This window comes from Globicephala melas, chromosome 11 (assembly GCF_963455315.2).
Source record: "Globicephala melas chromosome 11, mGloMel1.2, whole genome shotgun sequence".
NCBI classification, from domain to species: domain Eukaryota; kingdom Metazoa; phylum Chordata; class Mammalia; order Artiodactyla; family Delphinidae; genus Globicephala; species Globicephala melas.
This window is the reverse complement of record NC_083324.2, coordinates 39,929,079-39,946,250: the sequence shown is the minus strand read 5'-3', so window position 1 is coordinate 39,946,250 and position 17,172 is coordinate 39,929,079. Positions and strand designations below refer to the sequence as shown.

Sequence of the window (17,172 nt, the reverse complement as noted above, 5' to 3'; positions counted from 1 at the left end):
ATAAGACTGGCCACAAAGATTAATAAATGAAGCTGGGTAAAAAAGTACATCCAATTCACGTTACCATTTTCTCTACTTTTGTATATGTTTGAAAATTTCTATAATTAAAAGTTTTAGGGACTTCCCTGGTGGCGCAGTGGTTAAGAATCCGCCTGTCAATGCAGGGGACACGGGTTCGAGCCCTGGGCCAGAAGATCCCACATGCCGTGGAGCAACTAAGCCCATTGCGCCACAACTACTGAGCCTGAGCTCTAGAGCCCACGAGCCACAACTACTAAAGCCTGCGTGGCCTAGAGCCCGCGCACCACAACGAAGAGTAGCCCCCGCTCGCCACAACTAGAGAAGGCCCATGTGCAGCAACGAAGACCCAAGTCAGCCAAAAATAAAGTAAATAAATAAATTTATATATATATATATATATATATATATATATATATATATATATATATAAAGTTTTAAAAAGCTTAATTGCATCTCACTAAGTTAACAAAGCCTCTGAGACAAGCTCTGCCTTCCCAGGCTGGTACATAGAAGAGCCACAATCCGCTTCCAAAAGATACCCCCAACCTGCTCCCCTAGCCCCCGGCCTCCACTGACGGCTTTGGCTTTAGGGAGCCACGTGCTGCTGCTCTGGCCTAGGATGTGTGTTTCTCGTGCTAGCCCCAAAGTCGCCCGCAGTGACGCCTGGCAGCCAGCACCAGCCTGTTCACCACCACCCCGGCATTCTCGCACCTCGCTCAAGCCGTGTGCTCACGTGATCTGCCCCTGGCCTGCAGGCCGCTGCAGGTGTCAATACTGCTACTGAAGTGACACTGCCAACAGGTCTCAGAACCCATTAACATACACACCCCTCCTTGCAAGGGTGAAATGGAATTAAAACAGCTGCAACATTTAAACTGGGATCAGCCACAGTAGTAGCTGCTACGTTCTCACCCGATGGCCTCTCAGTTCTCAACAAGAGGCATGTTTATGTGTACATGGGGACATGTGGGGAGTACTGACCAGGATCCTGTTCCAAGCCACGAATCCCTGTGGTAACCCCAGAATTTCTCTCTGGGGTAAGGAGGGCCCTGTGGGGGAATGGGGTTAGACGCGTACGGCTGGTGGCCACCCTTCTTATACACAGGTATATTTATGGTGGCTTTATGGAGGGGCTGATGGAAGGCAGGACAGCGCCATAGTCCAGGCTGTTTACCCTCATCTTCCCACTGGAAACACTGTCACAGGCATTTTCCTAATGCTCTGCTGTTTAAGGAAACCTCCTAAAATGAAAACTCTTTTAAAAAGTACATTCCCTCACCAAAAAAATCTTGTTTGAAATCATGTGTAGGCAGTGTGGGAAGACCATACTAGGTGACAGATGAACGAGGACTATTTTCAGAGCTCTGACATACACCACACAACATATATAAATGCATTTCTGTGTCACACACACACACACCCACACACCCACACACACATGCACGCAACCCAATTCCCTCAGAATCCCTGTTCACCTTCCGTTTGCATCTAGGCCAAAGCCTGAGAGGAAAAGCTAGGGCCAGTGCCTACCTGCGCCCTTCACGGGTTGGATCTTTCTCACCTTAACCACACTGCCTTTAAAAGCTTCCCCCACCTCTGCCTTCCCACACTGGGATGGCTGATCTCTGGCCAACTTCCAAGTTGGCCAAGAACCAGCCACCCGAGTGCCAAGGATGCAGTTTCTGCCCACGCCAGGAAGAGCCAGTGGTGGGGAGATGACCAGGAAGGATGTGCAGTAGGGGAGTTGTGCGGGGGGAAGAAAGAGGTGTTCTATGTTTGCACCCTCACAGCAGAACTGCAGGGTTGGGCCCTCTGTAAGCCATGGGCAGGACGACATGACCACCAAGGGGGCAGGGGGACAGAGCCTAAAAATGAAGAGGGTAAGCAGAGCAGGACTTAATCCAGGTCAGGAAAGAGAGGAGAAGGAACTGAATGAACCCAAGGGAGATCAGGACAGGGCAGCTCTCTCCCTCTTGGGGTGGGAGAGAAGCTAGGGGAGAGGCGGTGAGGGCAGGGCTCTGTCACAGGGACGTGGAAAATGCAAGTGTGCTCTCCACATACCAGATGACAATGGTGATCTACACCATCTCTCTCTAGACCAGGACCTCCCTATGAGCCCCAGTCACCTGTGTCCCTAACACAGACCTTAAGGGTGGTACAGAGTAGCAGCATGATAAACAGGATGTCTAGATGGGAGAGAGAAAGAGCCAAAAAGAAAAGGAAATAGGAGGAAGGGGTTGGAAAAGGTAAACAGTGGGGGAAGGAGAGCAGAAAGAAAAGAGGGGGAAGGAAGCAGGGAGAGAAGAGGAGAAAGAGCAGAGTCACAGAGATGCAGGGAGGGCACAGGACGGGTGGGAGCACGTGGAACACAAACTCCCTGCTCTACAACAGCAAGGACTCGAGGATGGGCTCTGGAGAAGTCCGGACATCTGTCTCCAGGTCAGGACCACTGCACCCCCAAGAGCGGACTCGAGACAGACCGCGTCCCTCAGAACAGGTCTCTGAACCCCTAAGGCCTCCCACCCACAGGGGCAAAAGATGTCAAGTGGGTGTCACCCAGCTGTCGTTTAGGGCTCACCAGAAACACTCAGTCTGAACACATTTGAGCATCGGGGTCCCCCCGACTCCGCTCGCCCGCCAGGGCGGGGCGGCCCTCTTTCCAGGGTGCCTCAGACACCAGCGGCCCCGAGCGCATACTTACATTACCACCTCCAGGGACATGCTTAATATTGTCCTTGGAACCACACTTGGACTGAATATGGCTGTAGCTCACTTTTTTGGAGACTATCTGGACCTGGAGTGTTAGAGAACAGAAAAAACAACACAAAGGGAGAGGGCTGGTTAGAACCGACACGGGGCAGGCAGTGAGTCCACACGTGACCACGATGAGCTGCAGGGAGTGCTGTTAAAACCCCACCTTCAGCAGAACTGCTGTGGAAAAGCACAGGCCAAGGAACTGGAAGGAGCAGGAAAAGGGAGTGAAAACACGAACAAACAACACAAGGACAGAAGATGTCGCCAGAGTGCTACATGGGCATCCTCACTGCTCCTGGGGGCCGGCTGCAGTTCACAGGGTGCAGACAGCAGTGGCCCCAATGCCCACTCAGCCACGGCCCACCCCCCGCCTGCTCTCTCCCCGACGCTCCTCTCTGCAAGGGTCCTGCTCATCCGGACCCGTCCTCACCCAAGGACGGCACTTCCCTTAAATCTGGGGCCTGGAATCGCTGCAGCCAGACCTGCTCTAGGAAGCAAAGGCTGTGTGGAGAAGCCTGGGGCCGCTGGCTCACGGCCCAGATCTGATGCTGATGGGAAGGAAGGGACCCGAGGCCGCTGGACCTGCTATGCAGAACCCTGGGCACCAGGGGGCACAGGCCGAAGCCACACTTCCACGCAGAGCCCACTTGTCTCAGGACTCAAGAAAGCACAGTGCAATTGAGGTGTAAGTCTAGTCTTCTTTTTGATTCCAGGGTAAAACCCCTTCCACAATCCTCCAGATGCCCAATCCTGTGCCCTGTTTCATGTGTAAAGAGACTAGGCTCTGGGCAGGGCTGCAGTGAGGCACAATCTGGGGGGGCACCTGCACAATGTGTTGTATATAAACGGCTCCCCCTGGAATGGAGCAACACAAAGGCTCAGGATCCAAGATCTGGGACAAATAATTCTTTTTGAGCCTTCTCAAGAACGAATAGTTGCCAGCGTCCTTCCTTCCTTTCCTTAGAGCACTTCACAAATGATGTAGTAGCCCCCAAACTGAAGGGTTCTCCCCAGAGTAGAATCTACCCTGAGAAACTCCAACTGTTCCTTGCCTTCTTTACATACATCAATGATGAACAACTGGTGAGCAAACCACTTTCCTAGTGAACCAGAGACCTACAGGACCTCTAGAAGCTCCCAGGAACCATGGTGCAGCCTTCCCCACCTGCCAACCATACAAAGTCCTTGCCCTGGCCACCTACCTGCCACAGATAAGGGCAGAAGGTTCCCGGGGCAAGAGGAGGGCCCTGGCTCCAGGGTGTGGAGACAAGGGGAAAGAACCTAGCATTTCCCCGCTGCATCCAGGTGACGGTGCAATCCCTATGCTGAGTGGGTTTTCGCTGGGAATCAGCATCCTAACTTTCAGTACAGAGGTCCTTGGAGAACCAGGACAAATGAAGCTATCTCCACACCCAGAGGTGTTGAGAGGGGCCTTCAGTTGAACTTGAAGGACAGGGGCTCCAGGGTTCCTATTGCTGGAAGGTTACCAGTGCCACGTCTTACTGAGGAAGAAGCTGGGTACTCTGTGTTTGTGTACATAATGGGTATGTTTCAGATCAAGGTCAGAGTGAAGGTAGTGACTGAAAGTGTTTGGATCCATTTTATCCAGCTAAATAAATATTCCCTAAAGGGCTAGTGGGCTCCTAGCTCTGTTAACTTTCAGGTTAATAGAGAATACTTTCTGATGCCTGAGTCATCAAACACAGAGGAAGGAACACAGGGAGAAGTAGAAACTAGTTAAGGATAAGAAAAAAGTGCAATAGAAGGGAAAGTGACTGAGGCTGGAAGAAACAGTTGACCATCTTTTTACCTTCAAGAGGTAAGAGTCTAAATAAAACTCACTTTCCCAGCAGGCGGTTTCTGTGCACTGCCAATTGGGCCGGCTGCTTTAGTGACTGCGTTAGGTTCAGGCTTTCGAGCTGGAGCAGCTGCCTCTGTTTTTTTCTCTACTTTGGCCTGGATGGAGATAAAGGGAGGGCAAATTTCAAACCAAGAGGACAAGAGCCCAGATACAAAGAAGGGAAGAGGGCTGAAGGGGACTCGCATCCAGGCCAGGCCACCATGCAGAAGCAGGTCACCCTTGCTCCTAGAAAAAAACCACCGATTTGCCAGGGCAGACCAAGCTGGAGGGAGAGGGGCTACAGACCAGACTTGAGACACGAGGAAGAGATCAAGACACCATTCGTGGAGAAGAGGCAAGAAGGAGGCTAAATGAGCGATTCTCTTCTGAGTGTGTACTAGGGTTTTCAAATCACAATGTCCCACCCCCCTGCCCTGTGTTCTGATATGCCCCAAGCAAGCTGCCATGGTCACAGGGAGCTATTACTGATGATGGGAAGTGCCACACCCTCAGGTACGTGGGAACAGAAAATACTTTCATCACCAGACTGAGTTACTGAACTCTCCACCAAGACCTCCTGCAACTTTTGCACCATGAAAACATAAGAAGAGCATGGGCCAGGGTGGGAAACAGGCAGGCCATCACCACCACAGCCCCAGATGCCTGGCTGGGTACGTTAGAGCCATAATCTCTTGTCAAAAGCAACTCTTGGGCCCTTATCCCAGTTTTCCATCAGTGTCTTCCAACAGCACCAGGATTCTACTTCATTTTGGACCCTCTTCAATTTTTTAGCAGCTCTGGATTGAAGCAATTTAAGTATCCTATCCTGAGTGGCGGGTGGGCGGGGGGAGGCGTACGCCGGTGGTGGTGGTTTAAGTGCTAGAGAATGAGGCAGGAGGTGAGAAGGTTGCTGCTCCGGGGACTTTGAACTTGGACTTTTGCCACCACCTTTTCACACATAAAATCCCCGTGGCTGCTAATAGTTAACAAATAATTCTGGGATGGATGCACCCAGAAAGTCCTTAAAGTGAAGCGCTGTGTCCAGCCATGCTTCTCCATCTCAACACTCTATCACGGTCCTTTGTTTAGGAAAGCCAGGGGCTCGCAGCAAGTCACCCTGGCCACAAGAGGACACTAATCCTCGTTCAGACAGACTCTCCACCCAAGACACAGCATAGGGAACAAAGAGGTGGTCCATCTTCTTTCTGCCTATCCTGCTGTTCACAGTGCAGGCGTTAGAAACAGAACAAACCAGGTTCCCGCCCAGTGTCTCTCACCTGTTCAAGGCTCAGAGGCCTCCTCTGTTTGTTTTGTAAAGCAGAACCCTTTTTCCTCCAAAAGTGTAAGCCTAAACCCCAAAATGCAGAACAGGAGAGGAGAAGAGAAAGCTCAGAGCCACCTGCTTGCTGCTGCTGGGAGGCGGAGCCCAGGAGGAAATTCCCTGACGCTGAATCCAACGTCCTGACTGCTCCCTGCATGGTGGGCCCTTTGGGCTGATGCAAGGACATGCCTGGGAACGGTGCTTAGATGTGGCAGAGGAAGAAGCAGGGGCCAGCCTGCTGAGGACCCCAAGCTCCCTGGACTCACCCGGCCTCCTCCAGGCTGGTGCTTGATGTTTTCCGTGGAGCCAACCTTGGAACGGACATTCTTCAGATCAGGGGCAGAAGCATTGGTAGCCACGCGGCCCAGCCTTGGGGCAGAGGAGCTGGGCTTGGCTGCCGTGGGCTTCTTGTCCACGGAAGGAGTCCCAGAGGGCCGGGGAGGGGTGGCTGTGGGCTTGACGCGGCTGGGAGTCACCCCTGCTGGGGGTGCCGCCCCAGGGACGGCGGCGCTTTTCTTCACCGAACTGGTGGAGGTGTTCTTTGGGCGACTCACGTCAGCTGCAAAGGTGGGAGTGAGAGAGATAACGGGTATGCAGGGAAGAGAGCAAAGGGAGCCTTAAAGCCATGGAAGAGGTGGGGGTTTAAATCTGGGATCCACGAAGCGGGGGATGGGGTCTTACCTGGTGCAGACTTCGTAGCCATCTTCTTGATGTCTGCAGGTTTCCCCTCAGTCTTGACCGCTGCACAAATGTATACTTTTTAACATCACGATTAACAAAATAACCTACTGAATGGCTCATCCAAAACTGAGATTCATGCATTCATTCAACAATTACTGAACTGTTTGAGCCAGGGGCTGTGCTAGTATCTGAGAATAAACTAGTAAATCAGACAGCCGAGTAAAGACCACGCCCTGATGGAGCGTCCAAGGCCAAGCACTGTGTCTTACTCTTTTCTACAGTCTTGACAATGCCTTCCCTTCTACGTGGACTTTCTTTGAATGGCCTATTTCTTATCATGAAAGTCCACGTGCTGTGGAGTTACTAAGAAAGGAATAGTAAATTCTACCTTGGAATTCATGAGAATCCCCTTCACTCAGGATTTTTCTGGATACACATACTTACTAACCTCACATGGAGATCGAGGCTATCACTTTTCAACAGACCTCATTAAGGACTGGTGCACAAGCAGGTCTGCACAGATGTCTGTGATGCTGGCTGCTGCTATGGCTGGAGCAAAAAGCCAAGGCCCCACCCTCCTCCCCACTGGTTCCCATGGGAGGGAAGCGCAGTACTCACCAGCAGGCCTCTTGGGCAGGGGTGTAGAGGGGCTCCTACTGCTTGGCCCAGCTGAGGCAAGAGTGGCAGCTGCTGTGGCTTTTGGAACAGTCTGGGTGCTCTTGGAGCCAGGCCTACCGGCCAGGGCAGAGACCAGCTTGGATGGCGAGGCTGGCTTGGATGGTGAGGCCCGCTTCTCAGGAATCTTTGCCTCTGCAACAGGCTGCTAATAGGAAAGTGGGAATAAGAGCTGCAGGTCAGCAATAGGCCGAGGAAGTCACGCCAAAGGATGGTTCCATATAAGCTTATGCCAGAAATCAGGGGTACTGTGGGTTTGGCACCACTGATAGGAAATATATGTGGCTATATGATCAAAGTCCTCCACACAACATGAGAAATGGCTATGTAGGGTGCCGTGTGATCGGGAATCAGGAAACAGGGAGTCAAACCACCTGAATCCAACCTGAACCAGTGAGAGTGAACAGCCCTGAAAATATACCACACCACAAAGTACATCTGCCTCAGGATCCCTTGCATTAAATACTTATGTATTTAAGGTATTAATATTTGACCAGAGATCAAACAAATACATAAAACAAAAAATTTAAAATGTTCAGTCAAATTCAGCCATTCTTTTGGCTAAGATGCACCCAGTGAATTCTGAACAGGATGGAGCTGCAGCTGGAAACTGCGTTGACCAAATCAGTCAGGTCTAAGCTGTAGCCCCAGGCAGGACCCCAACTCACAGTGTGATCTTGGGCAAATCACTGAGCCTCTCTGGGCTTTATTTCCTCATCTGGACAAAGGAGGCTGGAACAAAGGATCGCTACGGACCAGCTTTGATAATAAGTGATGTTAGGGATGGGAGGATGAGGATTCTGTAAGAGCACAGGGACAGTAAGAAGGGGCAGTGGAGGGTGCAGGCCTGACCAACAGAGGGAATGAGGAGGCCGATGCCACAGTTCTGACTGAAAGCAAAAGGGAAAAGCCTCTCAAGTGCAGACACAGGCCATCTGGGTCACTCTAGCTCCTCTTCCATGGAGGCTGGGCATGTAGTCACTATCAAGGAAGGGAAGGAATCAATACAGCCTGGTTTCTACAGGAATAGGCAATGAACAGACTGTTTTGATAAGCAAATATACCATGTTACTCAAGAGAGTAAGCCAAACCACAGACAAAGGGGATCCAGCTCTTATACTCCAAGAGAAATGGCCACACAGAGGGTAGTATGTTGGTGGAGACAAGCAGGATATTGCTTAACTGGAAAATCAGCTAAGGAGGTTCTCAGAAATTAAGGGCTGGCAGCCATTTAAATAAACTCTAACCCTGCAAATGCAGGGTAACGACCATTCCTACAAACGAAGGGCCCAAGCATGGTGTTAAAGAACCCTAAGGTTGGAATCAGGGAAAGTGGTCCAGCTACCAGCTCTGTCTCGAGCGTGTCGTGGGATTCCGTGCAGAGGGACTCCTGCTCTGTTTACTCTAAAATGTAAAGACTAAACCAGATGCTCTCTGGGGTCTCCTTCAAATTTTCAATACTATGAGTCAGAATAATCGGGTGGGGTCTTATATTTTGCTAGTAAGAGTAATAATAATAAAATAAGTTAGAAAAAAGTTGCTTGAGATAGAAATCTCTAAAGGATGTGATGTTCTTTAGACGTCAGGCTTTTGGCCTCAGCAGGCTGCAGAACCAGCCTGCTCTCAGAGTTGGAGTCACTCTCCTGTTTTCTCAACTATATTTTCTCCTCTGCCAGAATCACAGATCTTATTTTTTCTGAATAGTTTTTTCCCCTTTGTTTCCTCCTATAAATCTTTCTACCAAATAAGGAAAAAAACAAATTTCAGTAGGCTTTAGTTTTTATCCATCTCTCAAAATGTTTCCATCTGTTTCTTATCTAAAAGATAAATAACAGTCATCATTATGAGGCACATCACCTCTTCAGGTCAGCAGCATCTCAAAATGCTGTCTAAAAGCTGCATGGCAAAAAGACAGGAAACAAGAGTGTTGATAGAGGCCCTGAGCACCAGTGTTGGAGTTAGACCCAAGTTCAAATACAGGCTCTGGCGCTTATTAGCACTGGACTACAGAAAGGTTACTTAACTGAGCTCTGAAATGAGGATACTAAAATCCACATTATGGGTTGTTGAGAGAGAGAATTAAAAGAGTTAATGTCTATAAAGAAATCACTACAGTATGCTTCATTTTTGTTATTATTACAGAGTGAACTTCACTAGAGAGTACCCCCTCCTTCCCATGGCCTCCTCTGTCTCCCCCAGGATTTGCTGCTAAGAAAGTGTCAGGGAGGAGCTGCTGCCACGGCTCCAGCCACCTTCCCTCTGCCCCCTTATTCAAATAAATTGTTTTCTAAACATCAAGAAAAGCAGTGTCAACTGGGTAAATGAGGATCAGAAAGCTTTACGAGATTTTATAATTCCTAGTCTATACTAGGATTTCTCCGTTTCTTGGCCAGGGTTGTCAACCTAGCTGACAATTCCTAGGTTCCACCAGTTTTCTTTACAAGATTAAATGAAAACACTGACATTTTAACATGGTAAACTATTCCTCATCATGATTTTAAAGAGTAATATCGGGGCTTCCCTGGTGGCGCAGTGGTTGAGGGTCCGCCTGCCGATGCAGGGGACACGAGTTCGTGCCCCGGTCCAGGAGGATCCCACATGCCGTGGCACGGCTGGGCCCGTGAGCCATGGCTGCTGAGCCTGTGCATCCGGAGCCTGTGCTTCGCAGCGGGAGAGGCCGCAGCGGTGAGAGGCCCGCGTACCACAAAAAAAAAAAAGTAATATCAGGCTGACCTAAAGGCCCTTTTCAAAGAAAAGAAGATATTAGAAAAGGCAGTCACAGATTCCACCCACCCTCTCCTCCAAGAACAATCCTGTGAAGCTACTGCTGTTCCAAACTGACCCATTTCTAAGCAGTAATGTGTGGGTGACCCGGAAAACTGAAAAACTGCAGAAGGAGCCCAGTGAGAGGTAGCCTAATGCCAAAAGCAAAGTTAAGTTACCACCTGATGCTGGAATCTGCTGGAAGATAAGCTGGAAGAGCTAATCACTAATCAACTAATGGAGGAAATTCACTTCTGCGGGATGATTAAGCAGAAAGACAAATAATTGAATTTGACTGGGAATTTGATGGCGGAATTACACCAAAAATGAGTATATGATTGGCATGTGGAGTGGGGAAACTGGTTAACCAGTATGTAAACAGACAAAGAGTGAGGAGGAGCTGGGAGAAAGGAGGAGCCAGAGCAGAGGCAAGAGTGCCTCCAGCCAGGGCAGAAAAGGCACAAAGGAAAACAGGCCACTGAATTTCATGGCTGCGTCAAAGTGATTTGCGTTACCCTTCCCCCTTTGCCCTCTCCTTTCCCCTAGTCCACCAGCCTGCTTCCATGTCTGGAAGCAACAGAGTCTGACTACCTGACGCTCGGAGGGGAAAACTTTTCGCTGGCACGGTGCTCAGGTGACTACTTACCTTGGGCTTCCCGTCTTTTGAAGGTAAGGTGGAAGGCCTGGCAGTGGCAGCAGCTGGGCGTTTGGGTGGGGCAGCCGGTGCTGAGCCTGAAGCAAGGCTCATGGGTTTTTTATTCGACCCACCAAAGGTGGTGGGAGCTGGCTGCTTAGGGAGAGAAGTGGGCTGTGTTTTGGCTTTCGATGTTGAAGTCTTTGCAGGTTGAGTGGTGGCCAAAGGCTTTAAGTTGATTTGTTGTTTTTTTTTAAAGGCCAACATCAAACACACAGACAAGAATAAAAACAAATTTAAAAAAAAAGTATAAACTGCACAATTCAAAGTAAAATTATAAGCAATGAGGATAGATGCAACTGAAAATTAGCACTCCTTTCTTCTGAGCTCAGTAAATAGTGGAAAGACACCAGGATGCAGATAAAGAAAACTGGGAATTGTTTCTTAATGACAGTGTCACAAATTCCAGCAGTTTGGCACCTGAAGATTTAAATTCAGTCATAACTTTAAACAATTAACTAACTTTTGAAGCCTGCAATAATTCTGTGAAGAAAGTCACCAGCAGGTGATTAGGCTATTTATTATCTGCACCTCTATGAGGCAATATCAACGTCCTGTTTTAAACCCACACTAAAATGTGGCATTTGTACCTCGCAATAAGTACCAATAGATGTCTGGAGCTATGATCCACCTTAACAATCTGTGCTCCTTTTTCATTAACAGAGACTTCAGAATGGATTTCTGAATAATTCTGTAATTCCCTTTATTATTGTTGTTAGGGGAAGCAGAAACAACATCTACAGAACAGATATTCAAGATAATACGGTCAAAAGCAAAAGATTTAAAGGTTTGAGTTAGGCCACCATGGTAAAATGGGAATATAAAATATTTTCTAAGCATGTCCAAACTTGAGGAAGGACTCATAATAGCTCAGAAAAAAGAAATTTCATTTGCATGATTCAAGCAATAATAAGCAGAAGATAGTTTTTAAAAATTACAGCAGAAGACAACCCACCATTCTGGCACCTACCTTTGTTTTCTTCTCTGGGCTTGGTGGGAGCTCCTTGTTTGGAGGGGTGGTGATGTCATTTCCGGTCACACTCCCAGTAAGCCGTCCTTCTTCTAGTTTGGCTATTCCTAAAGGGGGAAAAGTTATGCTAAGCAAATGTTTTTCACACCCATTGTGAAAATGCAAGTCTTTGCAGAGACACACCACTAACTAGCACTTCATTCTGAGAAAATCCAGAGCTATGCTGCTGAAAGTGGTCAAGACTCCCAAGTCCGCCTCACTGTGACGAAGGACAGTTTTAGACTCCAGAGATTCAAGCAGCCTGTCCCTGTGGAAAAGCAACTTAACTAGGATTTGCACAAATGCTCAGTGGAAGGAAATGGCCCTTGAAGTTTCGTTTCCCTTCCCTGGAGACCGGTAAAGGGGTTCTGTCACCCAACCACTAACTCCCAGAGCACATAGGGGACAAAAACCACTTCTACTAGAGTTTATCTCTTGGAATAAAGGTTGCTGAGAGATGGGATAAGAGCCAGAAGATCATCCAATGTCCTCCCCTTCCTTCCTTTCCCTGTAAAGCACCACTTTATGGAGGATGTGAGATGAACTTGATCTGGTTCTAGCAGTGACCCAGATTTCCAACAAGGCCGAGGAGACCCATGAAATCAGATCCAGGGCCAGAAATAAAGTCTACAGCCTAAGGCTACGCCCAGCAGCACCACTGTGGGGAGGTGACTCCAGATTTCAATAGGGCTATACCAGAAAGCATTAAAATACCATGAAATTTATAACCTGGGTGTGGGGAACACCTTTCTAACTGGCACAAAATCTAGAAGCCAAAAAAGATAAGTTGGACTACAGAAAAATAAAAAGCTTCCACGTGCCCCAAAAAACAATACGAAAAGTCAAAAGGCAAATGATAAACAGGAAAAAAGTATTGAACCTCACATCAAAGACACAGAGCTTATTACATAAACTACTCCTACAAATCAACCAACTCCTATAAAGGCCGAAAAGAAAATGAACAGGAAAAATGGCCGAAAGAATATGAACACAGTTTACAGAAAAAGAAATACAAATCACTTTTGAAAATATGAAAAGATACCATTTCTAACCTAACATATTGTCCAAAAGTCCTAAAATCTCAAAGTAGCTGCTGGGGATAATGTGAGGACATACGCTGCTGGAAGTGTGTGAAATAGTACAAATCAGATGCAGGGCAGTCTAGCAGTATCTCCGAAAATTACAAGTGCAAATAAATTCTAATCCAGAATTACAATTTCTGGAAATTTATCTTAGAGATATATTCACATACCTGCAAAATAGCAAATGTGTATGGTCTTTCAGCAGAGCATGGTTCCTAAAAGCAAAGGACTGAACCCAGAAGTCTGTTAACTGAAAACTGGTTAAAGCATATGGCAGAAGTATCAATGTTATCTCTGAATTTGAAAAAATAAACCATGACTGATAGGGAACGATCTCTACTCAGTGAAAAGAAAAGCAAGGCACAGAACAGTAGGTATAACATGAAACCATTGTCTAGAAAAGACAATACGCTTCTATTGCCAATACACTTGTACATGCATTTTAAAAAAGTCTTTGGAAGAACGATGATGAAACAAAACAATGGTGACTTAATTTTGGGATGGGGTGGAGGACCAGGCACAAAACTAGGGAGCGTTAGGAGGCTTTATTTTAAAACTTTTTGTTTTGAAGTAAAGATTCACAGGAAGTTACAAAGAAATGTACAGGGAGGTTCTGTGTACCCTTTACCCAGTCTCCCCCAATGACACCCTGCATAACTATAGTACACCGGGAAACTGATATTGGTACAATCTAGAGAGCTTATCTGACTTTTCCAGTTTTACATGCATTCATTTGTGTGTGTGTGTGTGTGTGTGTGTGTGCGCGCGCGCGCGCGCGTGCGCACGCACGTGCACGTGCATGCAGGTGTGCGGGTATGTAAGCAGTTCTATGCCGTTTTATCACATGTGTAGCTTTATGTAACCACTACTAAGAATCAAAACATATTAATTGTTCCATCACCACAGAGCTCCCTCATGTTACCCTTTTTTTTTTAAAGCCACCCCACTCCCTCTGCCTTTCCAATCCCTTAATCTCTGGCAGCTATTAATCTGCTTGCCATCTCTAAAATATTATTTCAAAAATATTATATAAGTAGAATCACACAGTGTCCTACTTTTTGTAGCTGGCCTCTTTCACCCAGCAACACGCTTCGGAGGTGCATCCGTGTTGTACATGAGAAGTCCACGGTGTGGCTGTACCACAGGTTAACCGTTCACATACTGTAGGACATTTTGGTTGTTTCTGGCTGTTTGCTATTATAAGTAAAGCTGCTACGAATATTTATTACAGGATTTTGAATAAAATAGGTTCATTGTTACTAAATGGAAATGCAATTAATTGTTTCTTACATGTTGATAGTGTATCCTGTGACACTGATAAACTCACTAATTAGTTCTAGGGGTTGTGAGGGTAGATTCCTTGGAATTTTCTACATAAACAATCATATCATCTACAAGCACAGCCAGATTTTATTCTTCCTTTCCAATCGATATGCCTTGTATTTCCTTCTCGTGCTTTACTGTGCTAACCAGAACCTCCAGTACTATGTTAAATAAGAGTGATGACAGCAAGTATCCTTGCCTTGTTCGCAACTTTAGGGTGAAAACATATAGTCTTTCACTATTAACTATGATGTCAGCTGTAGGTTTTTTGTAGATGCTCTTTCTCAAGTTGAGGAAGTTCTCGCTCTATTCTTTGATGAGAGTTTATCACAAATGGGTGTTGGATTTTGTTGAATTTTATGTGTTTATGATTTTTCTTCTTTAGACTTTTGATATGGATTACACTGATTGGTTTTTGATTATTGAACCAGCCTTGCATACCTGGAATAAATTCCACTTGGCTGTTGTGTATAATCATCTTAATATACTGCTGGGTGTGATTTGTTAGTACTTTGTTAAAAATTTTTGCATCTAAGTTCATGGGAGATATCAGTCTGTAGTTTGTGTGGTACTGTCTTTGCCTGATTTTGGTTATCAGGATAATACAGACATCATATAATGAGTTAGGAAGTGCTCCTTCCTCTTATACTTTCTGGCAAAGAATGTGTAAAATTGGTGTCAATTATTCTTTAAATGTATGGTAAAATTCTCCACTGAAACCATCAGAAGCTTTTTAATTAAAAATTCAATTTCCTGGGCATATACCCAGATGAAACTATAATTTGAAAAGATACATGCACCTCTATGTTCATAGCAGCACTATTTACAATAGCCAAGACATGGAAACAACCTATATGTCCATCAGCAGATGCCACGGATAAAGAAGATGTGGTGTATATATATACAACAGAATATTACTCAGCCATAAAAAAGAATGAAATAATGCCATTTGCAGCAACATGGATGGACCTAGAGATAATCATACTAAGTGAAGTCAGTCATAAAGAGAATGACAAATATCATATGACATCACTTATATGTGAAATCTAAAATATGACCCAAATGAACATATCTACAAAATATAAACAGACTCACAAACACAGAGAACAGACTTGTGATGGCTAAAGGGGAGGGAAGGATTGGGAATTTGGGATTAGCAGATGCAAACTCATGTATCTGGGATGAATAAACAAGGCCCTACTGTATAGCACAGGGAACTATATTCAATATCCTATGATAAACCATAATGGAAAAGAATATTAAAAAAGAATATATGTATATATGTATAATGGAATCACTGCTGTACAGCAGAAATTAAAACAACATTGTAAATCAACTATACTTCAATAAAATAAAAAATTTCAGTTTCTTTAATAGCTCTTCAGGTTACCATCGTGGTTGAGTTATGGTAATTTGTGGGTTTTAAGGAATTGGTATATTTCTTCAAAGTTATTGAATTTGTGAGGATAAAGGTGCTCCTAGTATTCCCCTATTATGCTTCTAATGTCTGTAGTGATATCCCCTGTTCCTGTTATTGGTTGGTTGTGTCTCTTTTTCACCTTTGTCAGTTTTGTTAAAAGTTTATCAGTTGTGTTGGTTTTCTTTAAGAACCAGCTTTTGGTTTAATAAACTTTCTTTTCTGTTTTATTGTTTATAATTTCACTGATCTCTGCTTGTTTTGGATTTATTTCATTCTTTTTTTTTAGTTTCAGAGTGTTGATCTGAGACCTTTTCTCTTTTCTAATGTAAGTACTTAGTGCCACAAATTCCCCTCTCAGTACTGCTATAGCTGCATTCAACAAATTTTGACATGTTCCTTTTTCTTTTTCTTTGGCTGCGCCACAAGGCTTGTGGGATCATCCCCCAAACAGGGATGGAACCCCAGCCCTGGCAGTGAAATCGCTGAGGCCTAACCACTCTACCACCAGGGAACTCCTGATATGTTCATTTTCATTCAGTTCATTGTATTTTTAAAATGTCCTCTGAAAACTTCCTCTCTGACCCATGGATTATTTAGAAGTATACTGTTTAATTTCTTAGTGACTGAAGATTTTCCTGTGGTCTTTCTATTATTGGTTTCTCATTTGTTCCATTATGGTCAGACAATATATTCTGCATGATTTCAATCGTTTAAATGTATTGAAGTTTGTTTTATGACCCAGGATCCATCTTGGTGCATGTTCCACAGGCACTTGAAAAGAATCTACAAACAATAAATGCCGGAGAGGGTGTGGGGAAGAGGGAACCCTCTTGCACTGTTGGTGGGAATGTAAATTGATAGAGCCACTATGGAGAACAGTATGGACGTTCATTAAAAAACTAAAAGTAGAATTACCGTATGACCCAGCAAGCCTACTACGGGGCATATACCCTGAAAAAACCATAATTCAAAAAGACACATGGGGCTTCACTGGTGGCGCAGTGGTTGAGAGTCTGCCTGCCGATGCAGGGCACACGGGTTCAAGCCCTGGTCCAGGAAGATCCCACAGGCCGCGGAGCAACTAAGCCCGTGTGTCACAACTACTGAGCCTGCGCCCTAGAGCCCACGTGCCACAACTACTGAAGCCCACGCGCCTAGAGCCAGTGCTCTACAACAAAAGAAGCTCACGCACCACAACAAAGAGTAGCCCCTGCTTGCCACAACTAGAGAAAAGCCTGTGCACAGCAACAAAGACCCAACGCAGCCAAAAAAAAAAAAAAAAGACACATGTACCTAAATGTTCACTGCAGCTCTATTCACAACAGCCAGGACATGGAAGCATCCTAAATGTCCACTGACAGATGAATGGATAAAGAAGATGTGGTACATACATCACACACTGTGGTACATATATACCACATCCGTATATGGCTGGAATATTACTCAGCCATAAAAAGGAATGAAATTGGGTCATTTGTAGAGATGTGGATGGACCTAGAGTCTGTCATACAGAGTGAAGTCAGTCAGAAAGAGAAAAACAAATATTGTGTATTAATGCATATATGTGGTATCTAGAAAAATGGTACAGA

General features: G+C 45.9%; 1 protein-coding gene across 11 annotated transcripts in view; it reads right to left on the bottom strand.

Annotated features, from left to right (window-relative positions):
• The window catches only part of MAP4 (microtubule associated protein 4), a 167,897-nt gene that overhangs the window by 5,846 nt on the left and 144,879 nt on the right, over positions 1-17,172 (bottom strand). For 3 of the 11 annotated variants that reach the window (XM_060307198.2, XM_060307197.2, XM_060307196.2), the window contains exons 9-15: positions 11,720-11,826; positions 10,702-10,917; positions 7,236-7,440; positions 6,618-6,677; positions 6,203-6,495; positions 4,618-4,731; positions 2,723-2,815 (exon numbers count right to left, since the gene is read on the bottom strand). In XM_060307198.2, coding sequence (XP_060163181.1) covers positions 2,723-2,815; positions 4,618-4,731; positions 6,203-6,495; positions 6,618-6,677; positions 7,236-7,440; positions 10,702-10,917; positions 11,720-11,826 — 1,088 coding nt within the window. The remainder of the gene's footprint in view (positions 1-2,722; positions 2,816-4,617; positions 4,732-6,202; positions 6,496-6,617; positions 6,678-7,235; positions 7,441-10,701; positions 10,918-11,719; positions 11,827-17,172) is intronic. The other 8 variants (XM_060307203.2, XM_060307195.2, XM_070046654.1 and 5 more) reach the window with 7 other exon arrangements.